The sequence below is a fragment of the Trachurus japonicus genome, chromosome 13 (assembly GCF_045865225.1).
Source record: "Trachurus japonicus isolate A0001 chromosome 13, Traja_1.0".
In the NCBI taxonomy this organism is placed as follows: domain Eukaryota; kingdom Metazoa; phylum Chordata; class Actinopteri; order Carangiformes; family Carangidae; genus Trachurus; species Trachurus japonicus.
The window spans coordinates 28306422-28325434 of record NC_140919.1 but is presented as its reverse complement, the minus strand read 5'-3'; the positions used below and the strand labels follow the sequence as shown (position 1 = coordinate 28325434).

At 41.3% G+C, this 19013-nt stretch overlaps 1 protein-coding gene across 1 annotated transcript; it reads left to right on the top strand.

Moving 5' to 3' along the window:
- Nucleotides 1-2585: 2585 nt before the first annotated feature.
- On the top strand, nucleotides 2586-18066 carry kcnk6 (potassium channel, subfamily K, member 6). Its single transcript, XM_085795725.1, has 3 exons — nucleotides 2586-3000; nucleotides 10380-10772; nucleotides 16760-18066. The coding sequence occupies exons 1-3, from the start codon at nucleotides 2685-2687 to the stop codon at nucleotides 17008-17010; spliced, it is 960 nt and encodes a 319-aa protein (XP_085651851.1). The 5' UTR covers nucleotides 2586-2684; the 3' UTR covers nucleotides 17011-18066.
- Nucleotides 18067-19013: the final 947 nt, after the last annotated feature.

Below are 19013 nucleotides of genomic sequence, written 5' to 3'. Positions count from 1 at the left end.
ACACTGTGACAACTTTTACTTTAACTTTATCAAAACATGTTGTGTAACATGTTGAAATGTGTGTTTTGATGTGTGTTTGCGCAGACAGTGAGAGTGGTTTGTAGATGTTCAGTAGGTGTGATACTGTGACGACATGTCTTCACATACCACTGGATAAAGCTAACTATACACAGTGACAGTGCCCAAGGTTGCATTTATTTCGATAAATGAGTAATACTTATCGCAGGTTATTTAGTTTATCCCAGTAATGCTCAGGTAATTCTTTCCTATCAGAGATTAAAGTTCACATTTTACTAAAAGCCAATATCAGCATGATTGTCCTGCAAAGTGATATCAACATCTCACTCCTCTGAGATGCACGAGGCAGCTCTGTGGTCCACAGAGAGAGTGAGGCACTTTATTTGCTGAGTCAGAGCAGCTGCCTGCTGCGCGGTGATAACAGAGCTTTGTACTGAGAGGTAGAAAACAGGCCTTCAGGCAGCAGACTGCCCTGACCTCACCACAGACATCTCATGAGTCAGTCGGCCTTTTACATAAACACCCCAACCAACCCAGTGATTTTACCTCCAGAAGGAATTAACAGAGTGTGGCAGAGTGCTGTATTGTGCCTTTTAAAACCTCTGTCTGTGAAAACAAAAGCTTGGTTCCAGACGGACAGGTTCAGAAATTCAGATGTCATCTCCACATGAACTGGAATTGAAGTTTTATTCAGTTTGACTCTATTAGTTCGGCAATTTAGGGATCTTGCATCTTCACTTAATTGCCAAGAGTTAGACAAAAAGATCAATATCACTCTAATGTTTGCTATTAGGATCAAGCAAGGTCATACCCATGATCCCCCTATTACACATGACAACATATCACTTTACACTTTACACCTTTGCACATGTCAAATAACTAAGCACTAGTGGAAACTCTGCAGTCCAGTTAGTTTTATCAGTGCTAGTGGCCATGTGTTGCCTATCTGTCTATGTATAATTTGGAGGAACCCCACATGTTTTGCAAATTCTGCGCTGAAATTGAACAGACATCCATACCAGACAACTTCTAACAACTTCTTAGCTGATGCAGCTCATGATGCTGCATGCAGTCAACAGCTGATTTGGAAGCCTGGTTCATTCAGTGGATCAAACTAACTAATAGTTTGTACTTAGCGTCCATATATTTTGCCTCTTTCAGACCAGAATTTGCAGCAGCCCTGTTGAATTCAGCCCATCATGGACCCAGACCAGGGTTCAGCTTGAAGCTCGGTGACAGAGGAAACTCCAGTTAACAAACACTTTCAGACCACTGACTGAAACTAAAGTAACGTGAGGCCAGAGAACATGCTTTAGAAAACTAAAGTAGCAGTCACTACTACACAAGTTTACAACACCCAGCTACATATACTGTAATATAAGTGCACTTCACTTCAAACTCTGCACACAAGTAGCCTACACACTTATCCTCAAATAGTAAGTGATCCCATGCAAAGAAATGGAAGTTTCACAGCCACAGATACACAACAGATGTTTAATGTTTAATGTGAATCACTGACCAACCCAACCCATCAGTCTTCCTTTATTAATTGACATTTCCACCCCATTCTGATAACAACACGCAGTGCCACTTCCTGCAGTACAGTATTGTCCTCGTAATGTATTAGAGGGTGTAGAGCCACATTTTGTTCCAACACTTCCTGTTCTCAAACAGTGGGTCTTAACAAAATGAAACAACAGAGAACATCAACATCAACAAAAACAGAAACAGTTTGCATTAAATGTAAAGGTTTAACTAATTTCAACAATTTTCTTCACCCCTGAAAAAACACCCAATTTTCTATGAACAACCCTCTACTTGATCCCACACTTTGCCCAATCTTTTGGTTAATCAGACACATGCCATAGCTTAGCCATTGCTGCCGCCTTCTTATCTTAATCATAATCAGACCATGAAAAAGAAATGTGACAAAAGCATGCCAGAATACAGCCAAAATATTTGCTATCTGGGAAGGGGTTCTCAGCATTTGGTGACTATTTCTAAAGATTCTGCTTACCTCCTATACAATTTAATATAATACTATACCCTACAATATGAAGCATGAAAAGATAAAAAAAAATATGTAGGTAGCCTAACAGTGTTAGATTGAACTAAACAGAGCTCTGTACAAGTTAAGAAAGTAATTAGGCCTACTGCTGATTTGAAACACAATGGTAGGCTAAATGAGATAAAGATTAATTTAACTGATAGGTAGGTTACAACTTTTAATTTGCAAATGAACTTAACAAGAGGAGCAGAAAGATGTGTTTAAGAAAATCAGTTAAAAGAAAGGGGGTATATCATTTCAGTAGGATAGATAAGTGTTTTGTTGAAATTAAAACGTCTTAAAAACAGTGGTAACCTTTCAACTTCTCCCAAGCTTTAAAGAAAACTTGAGACAACTTTATAAACGCACCTTGAGACTGAGCAGGACCAGTCCAGGATGCACAACAGGACTCAGCTGAACACACCCTCCTGCTGCCACTGTGGGAGGAGGATGCGGTGACTAGGAGGGGTTCAAGTTCAATTAGGACAGCCCCTGAAAAGTTCCCACACACACACGGCAGGCAGAGACAAGAAAGAAAGAAAGACAGAAAGAAAGAGAGGCACAGGGGGAATCTCCGAGCAGCAGCTTCACTCATGCTCAGCCAGCGGCCAAAGCAGACATGCACTCCGTAGGCAAGTCGTGGCTGCTGCTCACAGGCTTCATACTCTTCTATGTCATCTACCTGCTGTTCGGGGCGCTGGTTTTCTCCAGCATCGAGCGGCCGGTGGAGGACAAGCTGCGACGCGACATGGAGGTCCTGAAGCAGGAGTTCCTGGGCCAGAGCTGCGTCAACGCCGCGTCCCTCGAAAAGTTCCTGGTCAAGGTTTTGACGGCCAACAAGTACGGCGTCTCCGTCCTCAAAAACTCCTCCGTTACCTCCAACTGGGACCTGACATCCTCCATGTTCTTCGCCAACACTCTTGTCACCACCGTCGGTGAGTTCACACAAAGCGCACACGTCAAAACACCTGAACTAGGCTACCTCCACCAAACAAAACAAATACACTACAACACTAACTACGGTATATGAACAAAACTCCACCAGTCCGATATATGAACTTTATTTCTTGTCTTGTTGCTGATGATTTACTGTGTTAAAGTTTTGCCACGTGTCATGGATGTGACCGACAAATTGCAGCTGTGTAACTTTCAGCTTCAGTCGGATTTTTAGAGACAAAGTGATAGAGTCTGTGTGAGGGAGAGGAGGTTTCATCAGCATGACACGGTGGTTCAGGGGGAAAAAATCATTTCCGTTTCGTTTTCTTGAAGAAAAAAGTCACTTTCTGTATAGAAGGAAAAGTATATTGTCAGTGTGTTCAGGGGCTCTTGTTGTGAAATTCTGTGTGTGAAAGTAGAAAAAGTATTTAGCCTACATTTATTGTCACTTCTCATAACAGTGAGGGTCCTGTCATCTTTCAGCTGATAGGCCTACTGTAGGTCTGAACAGCCGGTCTGTAGACTGAGGCCTGACGGATGTTAGAGGAAGTAAAGGGTGCTAGCTGCTGGGTGATGACATCACAGGTCCACAGTGGGGGGGTGGGGGGGGGTCCCCTCTGTTCCCCTCTGTTCCCCTCTGTTCCCCTCTGTTCCCCTCTGTTCCCCTCTGTTCCCCACTGTTCACTGTTCACTGTTCACTGTTCATGCTCACGCTCACCCAGACCATCAAAGCTAATTTTACCCATAGCATCTTAGACAGTGGATGCAGGTGCTGTTAGTTTGTCTTTTAGTTTGTTAGATCTGAAAAAGAAAAGTGTCACACTGCCAGTGTTTACATAGCACCTTTCTTAACATTGTTACAAGGTAGGCTATTAAAGATAAGATGAATTAAAGTGAAGAAGAGAAAATGACAAACAACAACACAAAAGAAATTGTAAAATTCTCTGAGCCATGGTATTTATAAATCAATAAGTTACAGGACAAAAGCAAAATGAAATGTAAAGTTGGTGTACCACTAGTTGCCTAATGGGTTAAAATGCCTTTTTACAACCATAGTAGTAGTAGTAGTAGTAGGCCTAGTAGAGATATGAAGGTGTGGTTCAGTCACCTGTCGTCATCACTCGTCTAATAAAGACCACTATTAAAGAGTAAAATAACGGTGTTCTCTTCCGTCCTGAAGACCTGACGGTGCTACTGTATCATCCACTGTGAACATGGTGGCTTACCTTCAGGCTGATGGTTCAGAGTTTGATGAACTATTATAAAAACTGGTTTGGTCCATCTTCCATCAGGATCTTAAAGGGACAACGAGGAGTTTTGGAAAAGCAAAGCGTTTTCACACTACATTTATGAGCCTCCGCGCGCACCGTAAAATTCTTTTGACCGGCGCAAGACGGACTCATGTTTTCATTCATCAATAATTAAAGTCAGAGGTTCAAAGAGGTTCACATACCGTCGTAGTTACGACCATAAACGGCGATTCAGCTACGTTATTCTCATGACTCGTTGCGAAACTGAAAGTAAAGAAACGCTGGTCGGCTCGACCAGCATCTCCGCCACCACTAATAGTAACAAAATAACGATAGAGACAGAATGATATATTTATCGAAAATGGGCCCATTAACAAGTGTGGGTAGCAGAGATTCATCCACATTAACGTGAGACTTTTTTATAACCGATTAGAAACTCCTCGTTGTCCCTTTAAGTAGCAGCAGTTAAATTGTGCTTTGATGTAAGTTTATATGCGTAAGATGTAGCTACTGTTTGATGTGCAATATTCTTGTGCCAAGTATGTACATGTAACATTATCGTTTCAGTGGCATGGTGGTGCAGTGATTAGCATTGTGACCTCACAGCAACCTTTCTGGGTTCAAACCCCTCTGCTGTGTGGAGTTTGCATGTTCTCCCTATGCGTGTGTGGGCTCTCTCCAGGTCCTCTGGCTTCCTCCCACAGACCGAAGCATGCGGGTTAGGATATAAGACATTAGGTTAATTGGCAACCCTAAATTGCCCATAAGTGTTGGAATGGGAGTGTGAATGCTATGGTACTGTTACTGTATTAGCCCTGTGATTGACTGGCGAGTGGCGACCTGCACTACATCAGCTGAGATGGGCTCCATCTCCCCCGCGACCCTAATGAAGATAAGTGGTACAGAAGATGAATTAATTAATTACCTCTTTTATTGGTCTTATCTTGTCCACGCATCCTAAGGATCACAGTTTAGTGTACTCTTCTACTAGAGCTTTTGTTAAATCTGACCATAAATTTGCATGATGATCTGACTTGAAATCAGGATATCTCAACCTTTACTACTTTGAATTCAGCCATTCTTTTAAAAGTCGTTCATCCAGCTTTACAATCCTAAATGCTCTGAGGACCCTTTTAAATTGCAGTGCAGTGCACAGTCACATAGACCAGGCTTTCAAACCAGATCAATCATGTTACTTGTTGACATTGATGTTAAAAGAGATTCCAACCAGAGAGGTGCTATATCTTTTTGTGATCAAATATTTCTTGTGTAGACAAAAGAGGAACACAAATTAGCTAGATAACAACAAAACCTGGAGACGTGGAACACAACCTTTAGTGCGTCAAAGTGGACTGCCATATCAGGAGTCCTCCCAGCTCCACCCACAAGCAATAAGAACAAATTACAGAATCAAAATTAATAAACAATGACCATGATAATAGTGTAAAATCAACAACAAAGCATCTTGATAACTTTCGTGGTAAGACCAGCCCAGAGGCGATAACTGTCCGCAACTGTTGAGTTGCCAGAGGAACAGTGTGATGGTCATAAGATGAAGAGATGAATGATAAGATGAATGGTGGTTGGTTTCTGCTTTGTTGGAAATGCTGTGACTTACAGAAACTGACCAACAAGACCTTGCGAACATAATGATGTTAGTTTATTTATCTAGGTCATCTCCATACTCGACACGCTGAGATATTTACACTGCCACAGAATAACAATGTGCGCAAGTAACGTTCATTTACACACATCAACGTATAGAAGCCGCAGACCGGTCAGTGGTTCAGAGGGATGTAATACACACTTATCACAAAGGGAGCTTATTCAGGTGCTTTTCAGTTGATGTTGTTATGGTATTTTGTTTCTGTCATCTTCAGATGTAGCTGGTCACATCCAGACTGCTCCCTGTCTCCTGAATTAGATGTATTTCCTGTTGTAACAGAATGTTGGCAAAACACACTGATGCAGAGAGCGCCTACTGGTGCAGCATGTTTGAAACATAAAACACAAGGAGTGAAGATGCTTTCAGCTGCAGAATCAAACTCAGCTCCAAGAAGAAAAAAACAAATACAGCACGGCTTTGTCTAGAAAAACCAAGCCAGACAGGAAGTCACTAAACTTCAGACAAACAACAAAAACACTGACATTTTTCTTTTTTCTATTTAATGTGTTTGATAGCCATGCTGTTCACTTTGATGTTTTTCTTTATGCTATAAGCATTATAAAAATAAAAATAAAAACTTGAATGAATAGACCGTTTTTGTTTTGAATGCTAATTAGTCTGCTTGATGGGAAAGAAAAGTTAAGTGTGGGAATGATTTGCCTAAAAGTTGTAAGTACTTGTAAAGTCCCTGTCTATGTAATGGTAATAAGTATTGCAGCACATGTCTGAAATGCTGTGTCATTCTAATGGTCAGCAGGAAGACATGACTTGTAATTTGCCTAAGAGGTTTGTTGCTGGACTTGAACTCAGGCCAAGAGTTTTAATACAATTTTGACATGTGTTGCCAAAAGCTACTGCAGCATCACTGCAGTTAACAACACACAGTGAAGCTCCCAGGGCCTTTTATTGCAAGCTGCTGTGCAATCTGAGCAAACTGCACTGAGAATAGTCACATTCACAGAAACTCTGCTGCTAAAGCAGACACTAAAGCAGACACTCACATGGCCACGGAAGAAATGCAAATTCATGCATGAAGCAGAACAGAGGTGACCTTTGTGTCCGGAGATGTTTGTTTGCCCTATGTGATGCATTAGTTTGTTTCACAATGCTGCAAGTGTTCTTAAGAAGACACTTCCTTCAATGGTTTAATGCGCTTAGCTGATGTTTTGAGTCAAAGAATGTCTTTTTTGTGCGTGTTCTGGTGGTTCTCAGTCAAAAACATGAGCAGGTGTTATGTTATCATACAGGCTGTAAGTGAACCAGCAACTTGTTATCTAAACCTTTTACCTGGATGTGACACCAGAAGTGTACAAACAGCTAATGGAAGTTTACAAAGGACAGGTTAGGGAAATAATTGTAAATAGTTTTAAGATTTTTGTTTGATAAAACTTTTTTTTGCAACCTGATCGGTGTTCCCTCCCCATTTAACTGTGCTCAGCAACGATGTCTGGCTAAGGGATGCTGAGGCCTGTACTGCGAAGCCAGTTTAGTGGGTTAGCGAGGTATGTTGAGTGTAAAGCCAGCCTCTCCTGTACTGCGAAGGTGGCTGTCTTTTAACGAGGCTAGATCACAATGGTAACTTATGCTTAGCCCATAACCTGGTCCCGACCAGGTTATGTTCAGAGTTTAATCATAAAACCGGCTATAAAAGCGCCGCTGTTTCACTATTTAACTCATTTACAGCTGGCGGCACCTTTACTTTGAAAGTCCAGTGGAGCTGGATCAGAACGGAGCGTTTGTACGGAGGGAGAGATCAGCTGATCTGCTGCTGTTGACTTTCTCTCTGAGCGTCTCTACTAGATGTTCTCCTCACCCGTTGAGCTGAGCGTCAGGAGCTCATTATATATTAGACTATAGCCTATATTTTACTTTTATATAGGTACAGTCAGTCACCACTGATAGTTGTCCGCTCGCAGCAGGACAGATAATCAGATGGATAATCGGTAAAGTTAATAATTTCACTTAAAGCAGAAGTAAGTGATATATTTGTGTTAATATAAGTCTTAAATAGTTATATCTTCCGACAGCAATCACTTACATAGAGTGTTTGGACTGAAACACGGGTCTCTCAGTCCCTCTGCTCTGAGCCGAAGAGAAAACATTTATCGTATCCTACAGTTTTTATCCAATGAGGAGAGAGAACGGCATGCAGGGCTGTGTGTGCAGCCAAGGAACGCCGTGAATGTGGTGACGTAGCGACGAGGACTGTTATGGTGCGTTCAATGAAACTCGTATTTTTCCGACCGTGAAGTGGTACCAGTTCGATCTGGTACGAGTTCACCGGTCGGAAGTTACGAGTGGCCGTTATAGTGACTTTCACCGGTAAAACAGGTCGGAAAAACATGAGTGGGTTGCCTGGAACGCTACAAAGTCGTAAGTTGTGACTTGAAGCTGTAATTTACGATTTCAAAAGCCTGCCTGGAACGCAGCATTAGCGAAAACGACCGGACCACTTACTTCTGCTTTAATGTGGCCGTGAATAAATTAATTCCGATGTGTCGCCTGTTATATTTCAGTGTTGCCCAAACTCAAATCTTGAATAAGTCTCCGCTGTTTTCACATTTAAAAAGGTCTTTGTTTATGAGATTTGCTTGTAGCTACAGCACCTAAAAAAAAACCTCACTGTAACCTATTCAGCCTCGCTTCCAATAAAACACACACTCGCGTTATAATTGCGATCAGTGAAATATATAACAATAGGCTATAAAACACAATTTAAAATGACAGTTGATGTTGCTCTAGTTTATATGGATAAAACTTCATATTTAAAAGTAGCGCAAGAGCTGTCAGAAAAATTAAAAGCAGCCTCCTCTCTTGTCATATTTGCAGCAACACTGTTGCTTCAGGCTGCGATCGTGCTTTTTTAAAATATCGCTCATACTCTCTCCATTAAAACAATTGCACTCGTCTTGGCTGAAATCAGCCCGTTGTGGATCCATTTCGTGCGGAAGTAGAATAATATGACGTCAAACGCCACCTTTTATGTGAACGCGCGCAGAGCACAAAGCTGAGAACCGGACTTGACTACCGTCACAGTACCGTTTAGCTCTGATTGTGGACTTGAGGGTTTGTTGAGCTGCATCTTGAGCACAAAGCCTAGGTATGTTGAGCCTCCTTAGCAGTACAGGCCTCTGCTGGTCCCAACCCAAAAGCTCCAAAGAAACAAAACAACCACAAAATAAATGCATGTCTAGGGTCCCATTGTCTCATACTTCATCAGTGCTAATGGTGGCAAACTATTTTCAATGAGCTTTTAAATTGTCTGGTCTTTCTACTATGCAGGAAAATTGTTAGATTGAGGTTGAATTTGTTCATCTAATTGAGTCTCTGTGGCAGTTAATGTGTTTGTGAGGATTGTATTGTTTTGTTACTTTAACTGTGTTGTTTTCATTTTTATGATTTCATTTTTATGATGTTTCTTCAAATCATGTTTCCTTAATGTCACAGAGGGAGACTGAGCTGAGGTCTGGTCCAGTCAAAATAGGTTCACGATCTCAGGTGCATCAGTCATGGTGCATTCACTGCTGCCTGGTAGACGAGGCCTCCCTCGCTGCAGGCAGGTTTGACAGACACATGGGGAACAGTTACTGGCTTTTGAACTGAAAGTTTGGCTCACACCCAAGCCATTATTATCACTTGTTTGACAGGTAAAGTAGTTTTACCTGGAGCTTTACTGACTCTGTCACATTAGTCCATGTACTTGTGATCCAGCTGAGGGTTTTTTATGAATAAACTATGAATTGTTTGAACTTTTTGTGGAAATGAATGATTGACCTAAAGTATCACTCAGGAAAACGGTACTGCAGTAGCCTACACTCCCACAAAAATAAATAATAATATAATAATCACTTTTGATATGTTCCCAGCGTTGGCATTTACAGCTGTTTATTTAGCCTGCCAGTCTTTGCAGAAGCTTCAGCCAGCACAGCGTATTAAGACATCATCTGAGCAGTGCTATATCTTCAGGGCAGACTGCATGCTACAGTGACTCGAGGATAATCTGAACCGGCTCCCTTATTAGCATAGCATGCTAACTTCAGGAGAAGGAAAGACATGCTAGAAGCAGACACAAAACAAAAGAAGGCCGATTTTCACCTATGGAGACGTCTCCTTGTGGGTAAGGGAAAATAAATTTGATGCTGAACTTGGAGTGTTTCTTATAGACTGGTAGATTAAAGCTAACAATGCTGATAGTGGCTAAGTAGTAACACTCCAACAACTCCTAAAACACAACTAAAAAAACAGATTCAGCAAGATTTTTAGGTAATTTATTTTAGTTTGGAATCCAAATATCAGTTGGAATTTTAAAAAATCCCCTGGGATTACAACAATTATATACAAAAGGCAGCAGATCAGTGTCTTTGTCCTCCATGCTGTCTTATCTGATCCATTTTAAATATTCACACAATCATCTTTTCAATTGTGCCTCTGCTCTTCCTCCTTCCTAAACCTTTATCTCCAGGTTATGGCCACACCACTCCTCTGTCTGACACTGGGAAGGCCTTCTCCATCGTCTACGCCCTGATAGGAGTCCCCTTCACCATGTTGGTGCTCACCGCCTGTGTCCAGAGGCTCATGTACCCTCTGGTCTTCGCTCCAGTCAGCGTCCTGCAGCGTTCGGGGATGGAGCCTCGGCCGGCCACCGTTGTCCACTTCATATTGCTGCTGATCCTGGTGGTGCTGTGCTTCTTCGTAGCCCCGGCGGCGATATTCAGTGCAGTGGAGTTGTCCTGGTCGTTCCTGGACGGCATCTACTTTTGTTTCATCTCACTGTGCACCATTGGACTGGGGGATTTCGTTCCAGCGATGCGGCCAGGGCAGCAGAACAGGCAGCTGTATCAGGTTTCTGTCATGGGTGAGTGTGGTTCTGGTTATGTCTTTCAGTTCAGTCAGCCAATCTGGTGTAGCCAGACTTTTACCTGTACTATAACATCAGACTACAGCCTACAGCATCCATATTGTTAAAGTGGTGTTGTCATTGCCATTTCATCATCATCATTTTCCGCCTCATTTTCATCTTTGTCTCGTTGCATTTTCACATGTGCATCTACAGTAGTTCTAGTCTGAATGTGTCTGTAGCCAGTGCCAGGTTCACCCACTCCGTCTTTGAAGGCTTGGTCTGGCAGTAAATGTTTGACAAGTAGGTGTTGTCGTCATGATGCATGGCAGTGATGTTTCTATCAGTGACTCTTTGCCGAGCTCATGTCACGTCTAACTATTCAGCTTTAAATGCAGTTTTTTTAATATACTATATATATTTTTTATGGGCTTTTTCACCTTTAATGGACTGGAGAGTCGAGGGAGAGACAGGAAATAGGAGGCAGAGAGGGGGGAGAATGACGCGCAGGATAGGGCCGCTCGACGCGGGATTCGAACTGGGGCTGCCTGCAGTGAGGACTATTCTCAACACATGGGGCGTGTGCTCTACCAACTGCAGTTTTAGTTCATGCAGATGGATTCACACACAGTCGCACTCATACTTGAAATGTATCACCAACATGTTGGAAAAACACAATCACCAGGCTTCACATTACTCACTTTCACTGCACTCCCAGTTATGATTCACTTAGTACACACTTTGTAATGTACAGAGCAAAGCAAACACAGCTAAGTCATATAATTAAGTCATATGCTCAGTGCATATTAGTCAGGAATACTGAATAAATGGCTCAGTATGCCACTGACTTCATGGGCTTCAACTGTGTGTAGTGTGTGTGTAGGAAGCTTCTCTCCTCATTAGTTAGGACATTGACAGGGTTTCTCCTCAGAGAGCAGGAGATGGTCATCCTGCTCTCTGAGGAGAAACCCTGTCAGTGTGTAACAGTTTGTGTGTGAGTGACAGTGGTGTGAGCAAGGAAAAAAAGGAATGTCCACAAAATACTTTACTTGGGACTTAATGACTGTTGCTACTTTATTGAGCAGAACACCACGTTTTATCATACATGACAAAGCGGTCTCACGTTACTCACTGTTAGCTGAGTTGAGAATCAAAGAAAAAGAGAAATACGGGAGCTCAATAATGGCGTCCACTCATCGTGTACTTGTCTTTTCAACTAACCAAAACAAAGGTTACGTTAAAGGAACATTACAACTTTTGCAAATGTCCTAGAATTCGATGCAGTAGATGTATTATTAGTATAATATTAATAGTATTGCCACTGCAGAAACAGCCTCCTCTCCATCATGGAGGAATCATATTTACCAAATAGTTTGCAAAAATGAATGGGATCCCATGAATCCTCATTATCATACATGTTCCCACAAGCACATCCAGTCTGTGGAACATCCAGACGTCAATTTTAAAATTCTTTGTATGCAGAGACATCATGATACCTGCATATTTCCACTTTAATATTGTTATTTCACCGCCAAAGTGTGACTGAAAATGCTCTGCATTTGTGGCTATGTTAATACGAGAGCGAACAGGAGTCACATGACTCACACTGAGACCAATGGGGGGTCACACAGCTATGAGCTCCATGCCTGCAGAGATGGAAATGAGACTGAGCTAACACTGTGCAGAGGCACAGAGCCAGAGGTGGCAGACGATAACACCAAAAGGTTCACATGTCTCTGCCTCATCTTCTTTCTTCTGGAGGAAAGACAAATATTGTAGTTGTTTTTGATGTGATTTCTTTAAGGAATGTAACAGAAAAGAGTTGTATGTCTGCAGGCTGCTTGTTTTGTCTTGCTGCTGGGAGGACAGAAGCTGACCTTTGCAGCCAGGCGTGAAGCCTTCATTCTCACCTCTGATGTGAGAAGTAGCGCCTCACGCTGCTTCTCCTTTCTTGGTTCTTTGGAAATGAAACCGCTCTCAGACTTGTATCTTGTTACACTCTTGAAATTCAAATTCACTTATCCGGGTAGCTCGTAGTAAGCTGATCTGAGTTTTGAAACAGAAGTGAAATTGTCTAAGACGCAACAGTGAGTTCAGTGTAATTTTAGGTTCCATGTGTGGGCGCTTAAAGCTCCAGTTGGTAAGTTGACGAAAGTGAAAGTAAACTCCGCGACTTGGTCGGAAATTTCAAGACAATACTCCGTCAGGTCCCTTTATGAACCTCTGCCAAGCGCCCCACACACACACAGACACACACAAAGTAGCCATGAACGCACCCACAGAGAAAAAAAAAAAAAAAAAAAAAGATGTACCGTATCCATAGCACGACGTGTAGGAGCGGCGATTGGCTGCTCCTCCTGCTCCCTCTACCTGACTGGTGGAGAATCGTCGGGCGCGGTGGATTTTGGCAAATACGATTACAGGCTGTAGGTGGAGCCAGAGGAGTTGGATTTTGTCCTAAATTACTCATTTAATGTCTGACCATCAGAATATAGTGACAATTCCAGCAAATATGACTGAATAATTGTTACCAACTGAAGCTTTAAAGAGTAAAAAACCCTCGGGGGCTTTTTGCTTAATAGGTTTTAGTCATGCTCGTGGCTTGGCTTGTCTGAAATATATTGAAATTAGGAGCTTTATTTTATCATGCTTGTAGCAAGATCTTGTGAGTCATCATTCATGATTTGTGATGTTGATTCACGTCAACATCAAGAAATGCAAAGTGATGTCTGTTTTTGTTTTGTTGGAAGTGTCTTTAAAACACTTTAAAATGTGTAGGCAGCTACAGATAGTATTTCTTTTGAAGCGCACATCATTTGTAAAACTGTATTACAAGCTCCAGTATTAAGGTCTTGTTGTATCATTTGAAAGAGCATTGCACCTGCATTTTTACCAAGACTCTCTCTCCACTTGTTATTTGTCTTCATACAGATTTAAATTCAGCATAAGAGTCAAAAGGCCACTGCTGCGCATGCAGTTTATGCAGGGAAGATAAGTTGTTATTTTTATTTTAGTTATTTAAGGTTTATTTGTTTTTTTTTCTGTCTTTGATTTAACACAACACATCATTGCACAATAGAAATGATAACTCAGCATAAATACAGCAGTTAGATAGGGTTGAAGAAAACAACACAAAACAGATCAAAATAAATTAAGAAGGCGTCCAAAAGGCATTCAAAGAAGCAAGTAATGGAAGCCCACCCATGACGGTCCTTCACCTGTCTACCTACTCAAGTACATAATTATAGCATTCCCCAGTTAATCAAAATACTAGTTAACCAGCACCAACTATGCCAGGAAAAAACAAAAAACAGTAGGAAACTAATGAATATGTTATTAAAAAAAGAAGAAACAATTCCAAACTCAGAATAGATTAATAAACCAGTAAATAGCTCCTACACATTGCCAACAGTAAGATTCAGATGTTTAGCACATTTGTGTTTCTTCATAGAACCCTGCACTCCACCCCAGAAGTTCTTTGTTCTTGTTTAGATCAAGATATCACTGTCACATGATGGAAGGTCTGTTCATAGTTGCGCGGTTGTTGTTGTTCTGTTTCTGTCTGAGTGTTTCCTCTCTAATTGAATCAGGGCTGGAATGAGGTTTTTGTCCAAAAGTGGCCGTGCTCTTTAGTGAATATCTGCTGTTTCCAGCACTGATGGTAAATAAGTGAATTCTGCATCTCGTCCTTGTTTCTGCAGTTTTGCTCATTTTTGTGCAACATAATCAAATGCATCACTCAAGTGTGTTGTAGAAAAAACATGTTGATGATGAACTTTGGGTGTCTTTAGGTTCAAGACATGACCATGTTTGTTTTGGCCACATACACTTGCTTCCTCCTATGGATTGGATGTAGGAGGATATTATTTCAGTGTGAGTGGTCGTTGCTGTAAGTCACTGTGTTTTCTTCTGTGTCCTGGTCTCTTTGAATCCCTTGACTTCAGTTTGGAAGGAGGCCCAGCAGTTCACATGGAGCAGCCCTGTTGTTTCCCCGTCCCACAGGCTCTATTATATAATAATGATGTAGGTTGAATGAGATTAACCCAAACTGTCCCTGCAGGTCTAGAGGAGGATTAGAGACCGGCTGCAGATTGTGTCCTGTTGTTCTCACAGCCACAGATGTGGTGTTACATGAAACCCCAGATTTGTTCCTCCAGCTGAAGTCAAATTTGTTGTAAATTACAGTAACAGTACATCCAAACTGTGGTGATTGTGGGCTTTGTTTTGTTTTTTCATCATAATCTTTCGAAGGAAGGCAATTTAGAATTTACCTCATGATAATATTAATGGTGGACCGATACAACAGATGGCATTTATTTCCAAAAACTCCCACATTAGAGCACTCATCTTCAGTCTCCACACAGAATTGTACAGGAGGTAAATGCTTTATCATCACTTCTAATTCTAATGTTTTCACACAATACAATTTATTTGTAACTGCTGTTATTTTTGTCAGGGGAAGCTTATTTTGTAAATAAACTCATACTGTACTTTATATAAAATGTAGTCTGAAGCTGACCCACATGTTTTTCAAAGATAGGCTACTGAAAAATTCAATAGTCCATGGACAGATGCAAAGTTCAAGTAAGAAACTGCTGTTACAGGGCTTTTCTGTGACGACACAACATTTCTAGTGAATCGCTGATGAGCAAATATTTTGGGATGATAGTTTGGTGTTTGCACGGTCAAAGTCTTAAAAAGTCATCATGTGCTGTTTTTCAGCACGTGCTTCACCCCCAAGAAATATAAGCATGTTTAAAATCAAGCAGGTTCAAATTTCAGTCCCTTAACTTCTTTAAATCTGTAGATATAAAAACATGGAGGACCTCAGCTGCTTGGTTCCATTATACAGTATGCGTATATTAAAACCAGCGGGGGCTGTCCTGTGTACTCAGGATTTCCCCCCCACCATTCACTGTAAACTTCCACAATAACAGTGTCGTTATGGAGCAGAGGCCTCTGTTATCCTGCACTGTTTTTCTTGAAGAACTGGCCTACTTGTACGTGGTTCTTGCAAACAAGAGAATCAGAGCAGAAATAACAAATGTTGAGCAGATTTTGTTTTCATCTCTGCCAACAACTCGGGGGCTCAGGGGCACTGGTGTCCTGACTGACTAAAATAGTTTTGTGTCCATGGTCCAGTGTATGTCAGACTCTGACACTAATTCCTGATAATAACAACCAACAGTGAATTTGTAAAGATTTATGTCAGAGTTGATGATGATGTAATGACTCAGCTGCCACTTTGAGCCGACTGCACTGTTCCATGTGGCTCCATGTGGTATGTAAACACAGCACATAGACTTTTATGACATGTATCACATGGTTATTAGTGGCTGAATCCTGATGGAAAAAAAAAAAAAAACTTTGTCACAGATGCACTGCAAATAGCTGCGGTTTGATTTGTTTGATTTGTTTGATTATCAGCTGACAGATTTATCATCATCCTGCTTGGGCTCCATTTGACTAGCTCCCCCATTTTTGCCATTACATAATATGTATCAAACCAGTACAACCAAGTGGAGTGTGGTCTGTCCCACCTGGAACCACCCTTGGAAACTATCAGCTGTTTTTTCCCATATCCCAGCTGTGTGATTGTGATGCTTATCACTCGCCAGGAAACAAAATGAGGCTTTGTTGTGATTGGACTGGACTCTACTTCAAAATTTTAAAAAATAATTTTAAAAACCTCCAATCCAGGAAATGTCTATCTTTTCTCATTCTGTGATCTTCAATTTTTTATTTTATTTATATCATATAGAGGAAAAAATATATATATTAAATTTGCACTGGATGTGTTTTTAAATATTTTTGACTGAGAGTTGTGTTTATCATAGTCACAGACAGTTATGGGATAAATAGTGGTGCACTTTTATTCCATTGGAGGAGAATTACTCCCCGTGTTTTTATTTTATGTTTATGATTCATCCAATAAATTGGGAATGGAATAAAAAGTCTTTTTGCTGCAGAATAAATGTCCTCCTGTGACTCCTCTCTCCCTCCAGTCTACCTGTTTGTGGGTCTGATGATGATGTACCTCCTGCTGCGCTCCTTCCACAAAATGGCTGACCTGCACGGCCTGACCACCTTCCTGCAGCTGCCCCGCTGTGAGGAGACCGACCAAGACGAGGACAGGGAGCCCATTGTGGAGACCAACCACGAGGAGGAGACGGCCCCTTACCACACAGAAAAATCTGCCAGTGAACCCCTGGAGCCGGGATCACAGCCGTCGTACAACACCATCAACAAAGGCTGAGCTGTTGAGCAGGAAACACAGAAGCTCTACCTCTGGTGACTGACTCTGCATTATACCAGTGACAGTACTGGTGGGTTGAATCTCAAAACCTCTTATTTTTTTGCATTTTGTTGGTTAAAAATGTCCAGGCAACATAAAGATCTTTAGGATTTGAGACTTTTGAGATTCAGCCTTTGTGGGAGGACAGCTAAAACATTGTATAGTCACCACATCACTTTCTGCATGTTTATAAGATTCTCTCAGCGTGACTTCAGCAACCCACCTAGACCAAAAACTACACATGATCCTTTTCCTCCCAAACACCGGCGTAACTGTGGCCTGTGTTCAGTCTCACAACTGCACATGAAGAGGGTGGAACCAAAACTTGTGGTTCATGGTTTGTTGTTTTCACATCACATTTGTGTTGTCTGTATTCTTGTCACTGTTTTTTTTTTCTTTTTCTCTGTGCTCTAGGTTTGGGTTGCTATTTCAAGACTAACATATATTGTCTTCATGTAATTGTGCTGAAACTAAACACGGTGCTAAACACAGTCTGTTGATTACGTCATGAAAATGTTTTTATGTCGATGCGTTGTTCAGCTCTTTTTATATTTGAAAATATGCACATCATATGCACAAATGTCTCCAGACAATTTGCCAGACATCCAGTCATATTTATAATCCTCAGACTTAATCACTGGAGAGGTCTGTAATGCATCCTCACAAGCACAAATCAGCATAAATGATCACAACTGCAGTGAAATGACAATGGACCTGCCTGTGTGCGTCTCAGACAGTGGGGATATTAACTGTAATGTGTTTCTTATTTAATCAGATGCTATGTGATAAGTAGTGACTTCTGTGTCTGGGTCGGCCATGAAGCGCACAGAAGCTACAGAACAAGAACGGTGTTCGCTTCAGGACACAGGCTGCGTTGTGCTGCTGCCCCCTGGTGTCCACATGTATGCAGTGGCCCCTGTTGCCCCACCTCCAGAACAGCAATAAATAGCCTTAAAGGGTGGGAATCAATAGAGGGACTGATGGGGAAATGAATAAAAATGTTTTTCATTGTGGTGATTGTGGGTGTGATTAATTTCAATGGAGTACTGTATTGTGTTTGGATTTAATCCAGAAGAGATGAGACTTGAAATACACTCTAATGTTACGGATTCGTCCTTTACCATCAGCCTGATGATGGAATAATCAGAGAAATATGACCAAATTTTTATCACAAATATGAACGAACAAAATCTATTTTAATTAGTCATTGATGAGTGAACAATCTGCTTCTGCTTATGACACACCAAACATTGAACTGAACACACGATTCAAATATTCAGTGTAGATTAGAAACGCTAATTAGAAGCAGGAGGAACCTGGACTCCAGTCAGTGAAATAAGATCAGAGGTTTGTGTTGGAGACACTTTAAATAAATGTGAACTGTCCCTCACAGAAAAACTGAGCTCTCAGGATTTACCGCCAACAATTGATTTGCATAAACTTGAAAGGGTTATTCATCTCAAGGAGATCTTCGTCGGTCCACTGTCAAACTGTGTATGAATGGAGATGATTTAGTTGTGTGGTTACTCTGAGAAGTGGACGTCCTGCTGAGCCGACTCCAAAGGCAACAATGAAGGACGTTCAGGGAAATAATAAAAAGGGAATCATCAGAGCATTAACCACACAGACCATGGAGCATTGTGTCTGTGACAAGCCCAAGAGCAGCTTTAACTCTCCATAATTATACTGAGAAAATACTTGGTTAGCAGATGAAAACTAAGCTTGAATTGTCTGGTAGGCATGTGTATGGTGTAAAAAACCTCAGTGCACATCAACATCCTCCCAGAGGTTGAGTTGGATGGAAGGAGCATCTTGATCTGGGTTTTTGTTCCAGGTGAATCATCCATTCTGTCAAGATTTTAGTTTCATTTTCATTGACTTTTAACAAATATGATTTATATCAATATTTGAAATGTTTTTTAGAATACTATACAGTGTTGTCTTACAGAGACTACAACAGAGAT